Source organism: Pelmatolapia mariae, linkage group LG8 (assembly GCF_036321145.2).
Source record: "Pelmatolapia mariae isolate MD_Pm_ZW linkage group LG8, Pm_UMD_F_2, whole genome shotgun sequence".
NCBI lineage: Eukaryota > Metazoa > Chordata > Actinopteri > Cichliformes > Cichlidae > Pelmatolapia > Pelmatolapia mariae.
Window position 1 is genome coordinate 27,161,215 of NC_086234.1, and position 14,753 is coordinate 27,175,967.

The 14,753-nt window shown below is 41.1% G+C and overlaps 1 protein-coding gene across 1 annotated transcript in view; it reads left to right on the plus strand.

The window, feature by feature from the left end:
• Positions 1-14,753, plus strand: part of dnah9 (dynein, axonemal, heavy chain 9) — a 160,965-nt gene that overhangs the window by 65,430 nt on the left and 80,782 nt on the right. Inside the window, exons 44-48 of the mRNA XM_063482191.1 lie at positions 726-933; positions 2,273-2,438; positions 3,141-3,243; positions 7,837-8,076; positions 13,863-14,024. Coding sequence (XP_063338261.1) covers positions 726-933; positions 2,273-2,438; positions 3,141-3,243; positions 7,837-8,076; positions 13,863-14,024 — 879 coding nt within the window. The remainder of the gene's footprint in view (positions 1-725; positions 934-2,272; positions 2,439-3,140; positions 3,244-7,836; positions 8,077-13,862; positions 14,025-14,753) is intronic.

Below are 14,753 nucleotides of genomic sequence, written 5' to 3' on the forward strand. Positions count from 1 at the left end.
ACATGTCCACATGAGAAAAAGTGATCAGAATAATACACCTAGAATTTAAAGTAGCTACACTAGAGATGTGGTTAAGGTAATTCAAAGTCTTTATTGTGTTCTTCCTGTTATGCATAGCAGCAGGATGGGGACTCAATTGGAGATAAAGTATCTGAATTTCAGGAGCTGGACCACACCTCCAAAAACGCTCCTTCCGGTTCTCATCTATATAGGTTCCCCCAGTTCTACAAGCCGTTCATTCTCATTTACGTGCCCCACCCTCCCTCCCCTTTTCACTTCTTTAACTTCTTTACTTCTATGGGGATCTGCCAGGCCCGGGAGCCGCTGCCTTCGAGGCCATCCCCAAACCGCAACTAAATTCATGTCCAAGCCATTCACCTTTATCTACTAAAATGCTGTCAAACCTAAAATGAGGACGTGGGCCCAGCGAGTGAAAAACAGGATAGAGGCAGAGTAAAAGTTAATACCGTAATCCAACTCTTGAATACAATCTGATCTTGTACATTGGTGGGCACTCACAATGCAAATCAGGTAACAAACACACAAAGGACAAAGGAGTGGTTTTGCAATATTACACGATTTAGACAATTAGGAATACGAGGAAACAAAATGGTATAGAATAACAAGGAATGTATGAGGTATAATAACAACACTGAACAGTCTTTTACTAGTGTTCCCATCAGACGATGTGTATCAAATATTTGTGAATGATTCCCATGTTGCAGGCATGCCTGGTCCACACTACAGAGACCATTCGAGTTCGTTACTTCTTGGACCGTCTGCTGGAGTACCGAAGGCCTGTCATGCTGGTTGGAAACGCTGGCACCGGGAAGTCTGTTCTGGTTGGGGAAAAACTGGGATCACTGGACGCAGAGAAATATATGATCAAAAATGTCCCTTTTAACTATTATACAACATCTGCTATGCTTCAAGGTAGGAACGATTTAAAATGGCAAATGGCACACCTCTCTGTTTAAGCTGTGCATCTGAAGGACTGTAATTGATTAAATAACTGTGCTATGCTGTTTCATGAGATCATAGTACTGATGGAGTTTTTTTTTTTACTCCTCATTCATAAAAGACTGATAGAGTATTGATTTCACCAAGCCGGCTATGCAGGCAGTTCATGACTTTGATACCATCGTATATCTACTAAAAATCTGCGATGATTTTGAATCTTAGTGGCTTCGACCTCAAGGTCAAGGTCAGAGGTCAAGTTTTGTGAATGTGATAACTTAAGAATGTGGCGACAGAGGATTTTTATCCCATAAATGTGTTTACTTGGAGACTGAGGGGTAGCACTGGAAGTCACCAGTATTTCTTCTACTGATGCTGACCAACTCACAGTGATCCTTACAGAGAGACATATGAAATCATGATTGCATGATTTACATAGCCATAGCTGTGTTTCTGTAAGGTTACTCAGAAAATTTGAAAACATCAACATTAATATAAAAGTTATTTTACATAATTTTACAGTTTGTTTTACATAAATATTGTAAAAAAAAAAAAAAGAAAAGGGAAAAAAAAGTAGAATATTTTTATGTTAAAGGATATGTATGTAATCTTTAATCAGGGATACTTGGTCTTTTCTGTGTTGGGGTCTCTGTCAGGACACAGAGTCCCAGAACAGAGCTTTTCAGCCAAATGTAAATTACTGCAAATATAAATAACAAATCTGTGTTTGTCTTTAGCTGCTGGTTAACCCTGTGAAGTCTAAGTCATCAGAGACAATTGCCTTAGAGTTAGTGTCAGGGTCGTCATGACAACTTAGGCCTTCGAAGGTTGAAGATACAGTTTATCAAAAGAAATACATACGTACATCCATGCAAATGTAGCATGGGTAATGCTGCTGATCCGAATCTTTATTTTCCATATTGGGACACCTCAGACTGCTTTAGTACCTGTACCCTGTGTCCTTGTGTTTTTTGCTTGTCAGTGCTTAACACACTGCTCTTTGCATGTTACAGCTCACTTGAAATGTCAATTAATATTTTTCTTTTTTTTCTTCTTTTAATGTAAATGACACTGAGACCTAAAAAGTTAAAAATACTACAACAGCAAAAAGAGAATAATAGAAAATTATATTTTGTATAGTGGAATCATTTTTCTTACATATTAGTTATCATTGCCTTGGGTGTTCTTCTAAAGTCAAAATGACCCCAACTCCCAGATTCAAAGCTACTCCGTAAATGCTGTTTTTCAGTTACAGTTTCCTCTGTGCTGATTTTCCTCTTTCTGCTGTCTGCTCTTTCATTCATCTCCCGCACAGCTGTGTTAGAAAAACCCCTTGAGAAGAAAGCAGGGCGCAACTACGGACCCCCAGGCAGCAGAAGACTGATCTACTTCATAGACGACATGAACATGCCTGAGGTGGATGCATATGGCACGGTTCAGCCTCACACACTAATACGCCAACACATGGACTACAACCACTGGTAAGGCGCTGTCATTTATCATGTAGCTGTGCAGTATCCACACATGTATGGGAGAGAATATACACGTGCTGTTTGAAGGAGGAACATTATACTTATAGGTTGTGCTGTCAGAGGTGATTTTCAGAAAATGCTACATCAGCACTGCTTTAATTGCTCAAATGATGGACAGTTTTGACAATTTCTCCCTGTATTAACAGATAAAAGGATCATTCAGATAATTGAGTGCCAGCAGCTGATAGCTGTGAAATGTTAATAATTCGCAGCTTTCCTCTGAAAACTCCCTCATTTTAGTATTCACAGAAATCCCCGCCTTAGTATCAATAGGCTACAACTTTTATGAGTGTCAAAAGTCAAATGTGGGAGCAGGCTTGTGTGATTCGCCTTAAAAGGATTTTGTTGCTCATCTCTCTGACACAGTGAAACCATTCTGAACATGGTTCCACTGCGTCAGACACAGGCTAACTGGCTTAGACACGGTCAGCCCATTAGAGATATGCTAGGAGGATTTCAGGTATGAAATTTAGAGGAAGGAGGATGCTGCTGTGCCACGCCAGCTTAAGTGGGAGCTGAGGCGTCCATATCTGCAAAAGTGTGTGTGTGTGGGTGTGTGTGTGTGTATTAGAGACAGGGGGCATGAGTATTTTTCTGCATGCAAGACTGTTAAAGAGTGATTTTTTTCTGCATGTGTGTGTGGACTCCCAGGTATGAGCGTAATAAGCTGCTTCTGAAGGAAATACACAACGTTCAATACGTGTCCTGCATGAACCCCACAGCTGGCAGCTTCACCATTAATCCACGGTTGCAGGTACACACACACACACATTCGGCCTCCCAGCACGCTGTGATCCACTGGTTATGCAACTCACTGCTGAGGTTACACGTGCACTACATCTCACACGTTATCAGTTTTTCTTTAAATTTGCTTTCTGAGTTTGAATTCAGAACCATTATCGACAAGTTTAGCAGATGTGAATTTAGCCCAGTCCTAGACCATTTTCACTGACCTTTACTTTTAGTCTAGGACTAAGCTTAATCTAAATATGCTGTGTTACAGTCATTTATTTCTTCCTTGAGAATTTGCCAAATTGTTTGTTTCTCTCTTTGTTAATTTGTCTGTTCATTCATGCAGAGTTGATTAGATTTTGACAAAACTTTCAGGAAGCGTTAACTCCACCATTTCTCAACATTATAATTCAGCATTTAGAAAATTAGACTGGTTTGCCTGAGGGTGGTGCCGCATTTATTCTTGCTTATTTGTGTGGCTTTGCGTTATCACACACACAACTAATCTAATGTAAGAAATTAGAAAAGAAAAAAAGAAAATACCACAATATACATTCATGTGGCTTTCTGTCGTACAGAGGGGCTATACTACAGAAGATTGCAGGGTCAGAGTTAAAGAAGTTTCAAACAACTTCTGCAAATATATAGTATTAGAAACATAACAAGCCAGTGTGCAGCATGATGAGGACATTGTAATGTGATATTACAAGTCACCACTCAGTACTGATTCACAGATATAGCAGAAGTGTAGGCATATTGTTTGGTATTTTTAATATACAATACAGAAAAAAGATGTGGGTAATTTTAAAAACCATATCATCACATAGTTTTTCCAGCAGAGCAGCTCCAATTCCATTATTTACAGTATATCCAGCCAGCGTGTCTATTACATGCTTTGCTGTGATGTCAGGTTTATCCAGCCCCGTCTCCAACAAATGTGGCAGAGCGACATCACAGCTGGGTTGTGGTATGGAGTCATCTTCACATCAAGCTGCTAGTTTTTAAAATACATTGGTTTCAGTCTAAAGTAAAAGAACATGTACACCCCATTCAGTAGCTTAGGTGCAGTAATAATGTTCTGTATAACTTTATTAATGGCATCGTTATGGCGAAATTTTTGTTTATTGAGGTCCCACCGACTAATTCCACATGGATTAAGGTGTAGGCTTGACTGGGCCACTGCAACACCTTGCTTCTTTTTTGGCCTCTCTTTTGTTAATTTGCTGGTGTGCTTGGGTTCATTGTTTGACTATAGAATACTTTCTTTACAACATGGTACACTGCGTTTATAACATTTATGTAAAGCATGCACAAACAGTCATGATAGAAATGTTTTATAACAACAACCATTAGAAAAACTAACTTGTTTGATGCTTTGAAGAGTTGTTTTCCATGTTCACAGTTGTCTATCTGTCTCTGCTGTATGAATCTACTTGTTTCAGTTACAGTCTCAGTAAAAGCAATGTCAAAAGAGCAGTAAAACTGTGGGAGGACAGAGTCCTCTATGTTATGTCCCAGGGAAAGCTGTTTGACTCTGCACTGTCATGCCTAATCTGAGACCATATGTAAAATGGGGAACCATCCACTAGAAAATAATAGAGATGAAAGGTTAAGAAGGAGGTTGCAGCCAGAGTGGAATGAAAGACAGTAGATGTATTGTTGGGAAGGGACGCAAGGCCAAGAGCATTGGAGGTAGATTCACACTGTTCTGTCATGGTGTAGATATGAAGTTGAGTAGGAATCTTGAAGGAAGAGTATGTGAATAGTGTTGTAAAGGTAAAGAGTGCCAAACAGGATCAGAAGTTAGAAGCTGGAAATTGAAGGGTGAATGTTGTCACTGGGTGTGCCCTGCGAGTTAGATGTCAGTTAGAAGAGAAAGAGGACTCCTGGAGTAAGTTGAATGAAGTGGTAGAGAGTATCACTAGTGGACTGAGAGTGGTGACTGGACCAGACTTCAGTGGACATGAAGTGAACAAAGATGACGAGGAGCTGTTGGGTAGGTTAAGGAGAGGAATGTAAACAGGCCGATAGCAGTGGATTTTGCTAAGAGGATGGAAATGGCTGTGTTGAACACATATTTCAGGAAGAGTGTGGAAAACAGGATAACATATAAGAGTGGAGGGAGGTAAACTACATCCTATGCAGAAGGTGCAGTGTAAAAAAGATAGGAGACTGCAAGGTGGTGTCAGAGGAGAGTGTAGCTAGGCAACCTCGGATGTTGGCTTTGGAACTCAAGAAGAGGAAGCGAGGGAAAGTAGACGCAATGATTAAATGGTGGTAGTTGAAAAATAAATATTTATTTATGTAATTTTAATGCTCTGGCTCTGTTGTGAAGCACTTTATGAGCTTTGTCTCGAAAGGTGCTATAAAAATAAAATTTTATTCTACTTGCTTTACTGTTACTAATATTGTGCAGAGTTCAGGGAGGAGCTGAGACGGGCTCTGGGTGGTAGGGAAGAGTTATCAGAAGACTGTGAAAGTACAGCTGAAGTGGTGAGGGAACCTGCCAAGAAGGTGTTTAGTGTATTTTCTGCACAGAGAAAATAGGACAGGAGTCTTGGAATGGAATTGTTGGAATAAGGAAGTAAAGGATTATTTAAAAGAAGATGCTGGCAAATAAAAAGTGGAACAAGCAGAGAGATGAAGAAAGTAGACAGGACTACTGGGAGGCTTGGTATATGGCAAAGAGAAAGGTGGTTAAAGGATTATGGTGAGTTATATGTGAGGCTGGACATAAGGAAAGAGAAAAGGACCTGTAACAATTGGTGAGGCACAGAAACTAAGCTGGAAAAGATATGCAGCTGGCCAGGAAGATTAAGGATACAGATGGAAATGTACATATGAATGAGTGGAGGTGAATAAAGAAAATATTCAGAGGATTAGTAAGCAGAAGTGAGGGCAGCTTTGAAGTGCATGGAGAACAGAAAGGTGGCTGGTCCAGTTGATATAATGTTTGCTTTCAGTGTGTTGATGAAGGTGGAGGCATGCTTTGGAGAGAAGAGCAGAATCAAGACAGAATACATATGTGAGAATGAGAGGATAGACAGGTGTACCAGTAAAGCTGTAAAGAGTAAATGTGGTAAAACAAACATCTGTCAAAGATAAAGAATTTAATAAGTGAAAGAATCAAAACACAGAATGAGACTGACATCAGTTAGTTGTCATTTGAGCATTGTTCGCCATATTGTCACTAAATGATTTTGTAGCTAGCATCATATCTAACATCTGAAGGAGTAGATCAACAGCTGCAGGGCTTAGATAAGAGAACAATGCTGCAGACTCCAATTTAAAAGGAGTTTAGCATGAACATCAAAAAGTTCTCACAGAACATTCCGGTCCAGAGTGTAATGCTCAACTGTAGGGAAGATTGTTGGACTGAATTCTTTTTGATACTGTTGCGATTGCTTCCTCTGGTAGAAAAAGAACAGATGACGGTAGGTCAGGGTGCCTCTTGTCATTGCACTGAAACAGCTTGTAGAAAAGTTAGTGAGACATGCCTGCAATGAAGGGGTTGGGGGGCAAACTTTGGTACATGGCTACAGCGTTAAAGAAGAGAGAGATCAACGATCTGAAGGTATTTAGTGTACTTTATTAGGGGCAGGAGGAGGTGAGTCAGCAGAAGAGATTTCCAGCAGTTGTACTATCAGTGCTGCAGACATGATAGGTAGGAGAGTAAAACACTCCGTCTGTCTCTGATGTTTTTAAAAATGAACTTTGTGGAATGAGAGAGCAGGTGTAAATACTAATGTTTTTAGGGACTGTTTTTTAACTGTGGAGTAACATGCACTTGCTGCTCCAGGGAATATTTCAATTTATTAAGTGGGGAAAAAAGCTTTACAAACCTAGCAGGCCCTATGGGAAAATGTAATTGTCCTATAAACCTAATTACTGGTTGTGTCACCCTTGGCAGCGAATTGCAATCAAGCATTTGCGATAACTGGCAATGAGTCTTTCACATTGCTGTGGGGGAACTTTGGCCCACTCTTCTTTGCAGTATTGTCTTATTTCAACCACAGGAGGATTTTTGAGCATGAAGGGCCTGTTTAAGGTCATGACAACACATCTCTATCAGATTTAAGTCTGGACTTTGATTACTTGTGTTTGATTACACGCTTGTTTTCCCTCCTTATAGATGAAATTATTTACCAACTGCATTTTGTATTAATTTGGGTTATCTTTGTCTAATATTAAAATTTGAGTGACAATAATTTCTCACAGCACTTAATTTTCTTTATCTTGTTGTGGAGCAGCAGACAACCAATAGTATGAGGGACATTTTTGTTTAATAAATGAAAGTTTTGGTACTCTGGGTCGAAACTTGGCTAAATGCAGATTATTTCTGACCTTGTCCTCTGCAGTTAGATTAAAAAATGACTTTTGTTTATAGACACAAACTCTGACTGACCTGAAGTCACACACTTTGTACACCCAGACATTCACCCTGTCATATTTAAATTCTAAAGTCATTCTTGACTGAGTGACAGCCTTTCTTCACTTATTGCTGCAAACACCCACAAGGTGACCCTTGGTTTCATTCTGGAAGCAAACTGACTGCATAATAAGTGACAAACATGTGTTTTCTCTTGCCTCCTTTATGCTCTGCCCCCCTCTATAGCGCCACTTCTCAGTTTTTGCCCTGTCGTTTCCCGGAGCCGAGGCCCTGAGCACCATCTACACCTCCATTCTGTCTCAGCACCTGAGAGGAGAGGGTTTCAGTGCTGCCCTGCAGAAGAGCTGCTCCACCCTTGTGCAGTTAGCCCTGGCTTTGCACCAGCGCGTCTCCTCCGCCTTCCTCCCCACCGCAGTCAAGTTCCACTACATCTTTAACTTGCGAGACCTCTCCAACATTTTCCAGGTGATGCATACTGAGCACATACACCAGAAGGATTTATCCATGCAGAAATTATTTGAGAGGTATGACCTCAGGCTAAACTTCTCACAACGAAAGGCAAGAAGTTACCTCCATAAAGTTGGGAGCTTTTTTCCACATCACTCCTTTTAACTTGCTCCTTTCTGTTTCTACGGCTCTGCTTCCCATGCGGGTAGAGCCAGGCTTCTATCACTAATTTCTCATCTAAATGATTATTGATTTAAGAGCTGAGTCTGAAAGCCAGAAATAAGTCTGAAATAAGTGTAACAGAAAATAGAATGGATTTGCACTTCCACGGGTGTTAGTGATGATTTAATGTATTTAAATGAATATAATATCAGAGCGCTGTAGCTGTCAGGGGAGAAGCTTTTGGGGCAATATTTCTGTCAGAATCCTCCACGGTTTCATGGAGGGCAGGCTCTCATTTAACACCCTCCGTTGTATAATTAATGCTTTAAGCCACTGAGCTATAGGAACTAGATTTTTCATAATTTTAGCTTGGAGTTTACAGAGGACCAACTGAGGAATCTCTGAGTTTTGCACTATGTGCAGAATATATAGGTGTAAAACTATGCTAGTTTAGATTCTTTTATAATCCTGATTTTTTTCATATAGGCTGAAATTTCACTCCAGAGTTTGGACAAGCAAAACTCACAAACATGACAAACAAGGCCGGTCAGTTAAAAGCAAAAACTGCCCAAAATTACCAGCAATCAAAATCAAAACGGCAGCTGAATCCAAAAAGGCCATTAGCAAAAGCTTAAAAGGACAGCAATCATCTGTCTGTAGTCTGCCAAGCACATCGTGTGGTTCAGAATGACTGGTACATGATGGACCTCAAGTGACAACTTTTACTGCCCCAGAAGAATGTAGACAAGTTCATATTCATTGAGCACAAAATGTAAGTGCAGGGAGGCAGCAGGAGAGTCTCTAAGTGTAACTGTATAAAAGCATACAAAACGGAACGCAGTTATGTGCAATATTGTTATTTGTGCATATTTGTCACAATATCAAGATTTTACTTTAAGTGGTGATGCAGTGCTTACGATTGTCGATTCACAGTGAGGTTTGAACCTGATGACCAGCTGAGTTTGCAGTTCCTCTGTGTGCTTGTGTGGGTCTACTTTAGGAATTCTGGTTTTCACAATCCAAAAACTTTCATGTTATATGTGATTCTAAATTAGCCGAAGGTGAATGTTAATGAATGGGTGTCCATGGTGTATCCTGTCTTTTGTCCTATTACAACTGGGAAAGGCTTCAGCACCCTCATGTGCTGTTCATTTATGGGTGGATGGAAAGTTATTATTCACATTTATTGTGACCCACGCCATGGATGGTGTCGACCGAAGAACAGCAAAACCAATGGGGACACCACTGTGATGTGGAGATGTGGGAGTGTCTTTGGTTATCTCACCAGAAGCAAGAATGGCAAAGACAGCTCTGTGCTGCACACTGGAGGGCTCGAAACAGCAACTCAAGAAGCTAGAATAGCTAGACCTTCAGGCATTGCTAAAATACCAACACTTAGTGAATAGACAAATACACAGTACAAAAATATTTTAGCATTGCCAAACACTGAAGAGAGCAATATTAGATGGCAAAATTCATACAGTCCTACATCACTGGGTTAGGGTTAGGGTACTTTTCTATAACAGATAATGTGGTAGGCCTCACTGAGTTTAAGGAAAGAAAGAAAAGAGAGAGCCAGAGAAAGTTTTTAAACCATCCCACCACACCTGGCAAATCACTGCATAATGTGGGTGCAATGTCAGTGTTCAGCCGTCACAAGGAGAGACTCTTTTTAGACCAGATTGTCAGATGAAGTATGCTGAGCCTTCTGCACTTTAAGATTAAAGCCTACTTATCGTCCTTGCCAATGCACTCGCCCTGACCACCTAAAGACTTAGCTTCTAGGTCCTAGATCACACACATCACTGCCGTCAAAAAGTTGGGAATTAAATTGCACCACAACACTTTGAAGCTAGTGTTTAAATAAGCCATTCTGCCTCTTTCATCAAAATCTTTGTTTTTTTTTTTTAATTGGTCTGCACAGCGAGATCGGACATCTAATAACCACAAAGAGGAAACAATGTCAAAGCTGTCTCCTCTCCCCATCCTGAGAGGAAATGTAAAGAAAGCCAGAAAATGGACTCCTGGAGCTTATTTGAAGTTTTTTTTTACTCAGTTCTCGCCGCAAAGACCCGAGGACAGGTGGGTAGAGGCGAGAAACCTCTTAGCTTACAGCTCTGCCTCGGCAGTATTTTCCCAGCCATACCTCTGTGCTTTTACACCTTCAAAAGTGGGAAAGTATTTGGCTTGACAGTACAAACGTTTCCTCTCATTTCAGCCATGAGGCCTAAATAGTTGTCAGTCAGTATTTACTAGCTTGATGTTTCAGATGTTTGCCTCAGCTGAGATAATTGGAGGACTTTTTTTGTAATTGATTTTTTCCTCTTTTCTTCAAAACTTGGAGATGTAGCCAGAGGAAGCTGTCTCATTATAATCAACACTAATGAGGCAGAAAGCCAAGCTTAGAAGCTCTGTGGGAGCTTGCAGTGGTCTGTGTAAAGGTGTTTTTGAAAATGACAAAAGGAGCGGGTCCACAAAACAGTCAAGGCTGCATCTTGAGAAGATTGTTGCTGTTTGCTTGCAAAGTTCTAAGGTTAGTGGAGGTTGCTGAATAGTTAACAGGAGCTAATACTTTCTAAACTTTACCTTCCTTTACTCGCCAACTTTTTAAAGTACCCTGTCCTTAAAAAAGTTGGCGAGTAGACAGAGAGCAGACACATTGTCTCCATAAATCTTCAGTTTTCCTGGGCTTTAGTTTGGTCATTCCACCCTGTGGATGTTAAATTAAACGCACTATAAGTGAAGTACAGTAGCCAAATTCCACTAATAGGGCTAGACAAACAGTTTGCCGTCCGACTGGGAGCATTGTCAAAGAGCTCCGTTTGCCAGCGTTCGTTCTCTGCCATGACCAGCGGGCATATCCATGGGCTTGTCTTCTCCACGTCAGCCTAAATGAGCTCCTCGACGCTCGAGAGGCGAGGGAGGAGACAGGGGGAAAGATGGATGTGGAGTGAAAGAGGAGGACAGAGACTAGGGAGAGAAAGAGAATACACGATGGTGCAGAGAGACCAAAGCCAAACTGTACTGACTACACAATATGTCTGCATGATGTTCTGTAGATAGTCAGCTGGGTGCATTTGTTAGCAGGGGAAGCATTGTTTGGGGCTCGGAGCAGCTGTCAGGCTACGAGAAAAGCGAGCTTGCTGCAGACAGAACGACAGACAGATACATGCCGACACCCAGTGCTCTCTAATCCCTCTCCTCTGAGTTGAACAAAGCAATGAAAGATCAGGGGCACAGAGGATGAGATAGTATGCCAAAGTCAGCTGGATAGAAGAAAAACAAAGTTCTGTCTGCTCTCAGTTTGTTCAAGTGATACTGCTAACAGCTAAGGCTGTGATTATTACTGTTATGTAGAGTTAGGTGCCATATGGTGTTTTGTTTTGCTCAAGCACACTTGTACACAATGAATGCGGGGAGTCGTGATTGACACCATTAAACAAAGAAATGAAGTAGAAAGAGCTGGATCTATTAAAAGTCAAAAATATGACATCATTCACACATTCTCGTGGAAAACGTCTTAACTTTGGTAGAGCCGGAGTGGTGTCCATTACTCAGGCTAGGTTTGCATCTTAAGAACACTCATCCACACCCAGAGCACACCTCCCATCTGCACAATTACACAGTGGATTTAGCAGCCAGTTGTCTCATTCAGCCGGCTTAGATATGGAGGCAGATCAGACTCAGCTGGCTTTACCCCCGGAGATGATTCTGTTGATTAGAATAAGTTCTGGGGCTGGAAACACACAGCATCTGCTTGCCTCTGCCGCTGCCTCCTGGGTAACGCTGTGCAGAGGGGAACAAACAGTGCCTGGGCGCCTCTCCAGCCTGTTCTCATCCTATACGGCACCTGTTATGTGACGCGGTGAGACTGTGACGAGATCCGCCTGGCTTCATCGTCAGCGTCCCCGTGGGAAAGCCGTCGCATCATACTGGCTTTCTCTAGAGATGCATTAATCATCAATCATCCACTAAACACTCGTCTGCTCATTGTCGTGACTTTTTTGTTTTAATTTACGGGATGAAAAGAAAAACCCACAAAAACAATAAATTAAAAAAACACATTCATGTTCAGCCATGCTGGCTCAGTTGTTTTATAGATATTGTTGAGTGCAATTACTGCTTCTGGCCAAACTCAGAAGAAGATGAATCTTGATGATAGCCAGAAATAAGCTCTCACTTTTCCTTAAACACCACCATAGGGTTTATATTTTTAGTTGTCTCCAATTGCCATTAAATTTAAAACAGATATGCATCACAGCTTACTGTTAATAGGGACTAATTCTGCTCATTTCCATTTCCTCCATGTTTTTATTTCTGAACCTCGAGTAGCTTTTCATGATTCACATTTCAAAATAATCCTTATTTTCTTGCCTTCGTGCAGCTTCTCAGTTCATCGCCTCTTAAAGAAGACGTTTAAGCTTTCTTCCTCCTCTCTAAGCTAACTTTCTTGTGATTGGCTGCCCCTCATAAACACAAGACTTGAATAGAACGTCTGTATGCCCCAGATAATCATAGCATGATACCCCTCAGTGATATCAGAAAGAGTCAAGAATAGAAACAAAGCTGTCTGATTCAGCATTTAGAGCAATCTGATTGGTCAGTTTTAGGCTAACACTTCATTCGTATGTCATTATTTGAAATCTTGGCTACTTGACTCATCAGCCTGTCAAAATTTTCATTTATCAAATAGCTTTGTATTTACATATTGAATTGGCACAGGTTTTGCTCAAAATATTCACAATCCACAGAAGATGAATCAGACTGATGCCCCCCAATTTTGAGGTGGGGGGGTTCTTTGATTTTAACTTGACTTTTTCGTGTCTGCAATGGATTAAATATTCAGTTTATCTACTCTCAACAAGTGTTGAAAGTTTTATTTTTAAGACTCTTAACACTTTCTGCAAAGTCTTCAGTGTGCATATGTGTCTGCACAGGTAAAATATGTAAATTGCAGCAAGGCAGTAATTATAGCTCAGTTAGTACCATTATGGTCAAAAAGGACTAAAATTTCCATATGCAGTTAGTTTCTAGCTCTGTTGAGCACGACTCCCTCTCCTTGAGACGTGCTTATTAGAAACCCAGCAGTGGAGACAGTAGAAGCAAGACCTCCAGTGCATTCCAGAGCTGGCATCAATAAGAACAGACATAACACTGATCAGGTCAGTATTGTATTAAATAGGAGCTGGAGTGGAGCTGGATTGCAGTGTGGCTTGTATTAAATTCTTCTTTGCTGTCATACCTTGGAGGTCATGTATGAAATCTGAAATTCTTTGTTAACCAGCACATATCTGAAAAAGTGCATTAAACGTATAATAAATGAGTGATATCCAATTAAAATTTAGGTTAGAGCATAAGATTTGTGTTTAAAACCTCTGTGGGAATGATGTGTAGAGTCTGTGCCTCATTTATTTATTTATTTTTTTGGTCACTCTTCCATCTCTGCACGCAGCAATACTTTTGAGACTACACGCTGAAAGAAAAGTGATCCCATATTTCTTAGTTTTATCTGACACACCTCCTAACAGCTTGTCCACTCAATATCCATTGATTTACCTGCAGTGAGTGTGCTGTGTTTCCCTCCTCGTTGTGGAATAAATGGAATGAAACTTGAAACCTTCCTCCCTCCTTTCCCTGCTCAGGGCATTCTCTTCTGTACCGGTGAGTGTCTGAAAGCCCCCCTAGACCTGCTGAAAATCTACCTGCATGAGTCGAACCGGGTCTACAGAGACAAGCTGGTGGAGGAGCAGGACTTCCAGCTTTTTGATAGGCTGCAGGCAGACACAGTAAAGAAGTTCTATGAGGTGAGAGTTTTACAAAGTTCAGCGAAGGAAGACAAGAGCGGGAGGCTGGAGGATGGGGAGGGAGGGAAGGGCGGGATCATTAGGCTGCCTGCTCTGTGTCTGGACCTGGACATCAGTGGCCAACACAGCGAGGAGAGGAGAAAAAGGAATGTTGGGGGAGAATATTAATCAGTGTGGTGTGGGGGTCTGCCTGTCAGGGTCCGTGCTGTCAGCCTGGCAAATTGGAAAACATTTTAATGGTTTTCTGTCCACTGCTCCCTCACTGCACTCCCTAGCTCTATCACATGCACACTAGTCATCCCACAATGAAGAACCTGACAAGTGTATGTGTACATACACACACAGAAGGAGAAGGTAGAGAATAACCCTGCTCATGTATAGTATTCACAGCTGGCAACTAAGGTAAACTTATGACATTTTGCCCCTGTGCCACAGAGCAATATGCAGCATGTTTTGCTGCTATATTTTTACATGCAAACAAGACAATGTTTAGAGACTTTTATAGTCTCTTTATATACTACACCTGAACGTAATAAATATGTAAGCTTGCAAAAAATGTAGAAAAATAGTCTAATTCATCACGTCTACTGCAGCTATTTGTTTTCAGAGGAAACCAGCATCCTGAAGAGACACACAGAGTCTTTCCAGTCAAATGTTTGGGGCCCTACACTTGCCAGAGTGAAAATGAACTAGGTCACCCTCTGCGCAGCTGTGATATTCAGCTGTGTC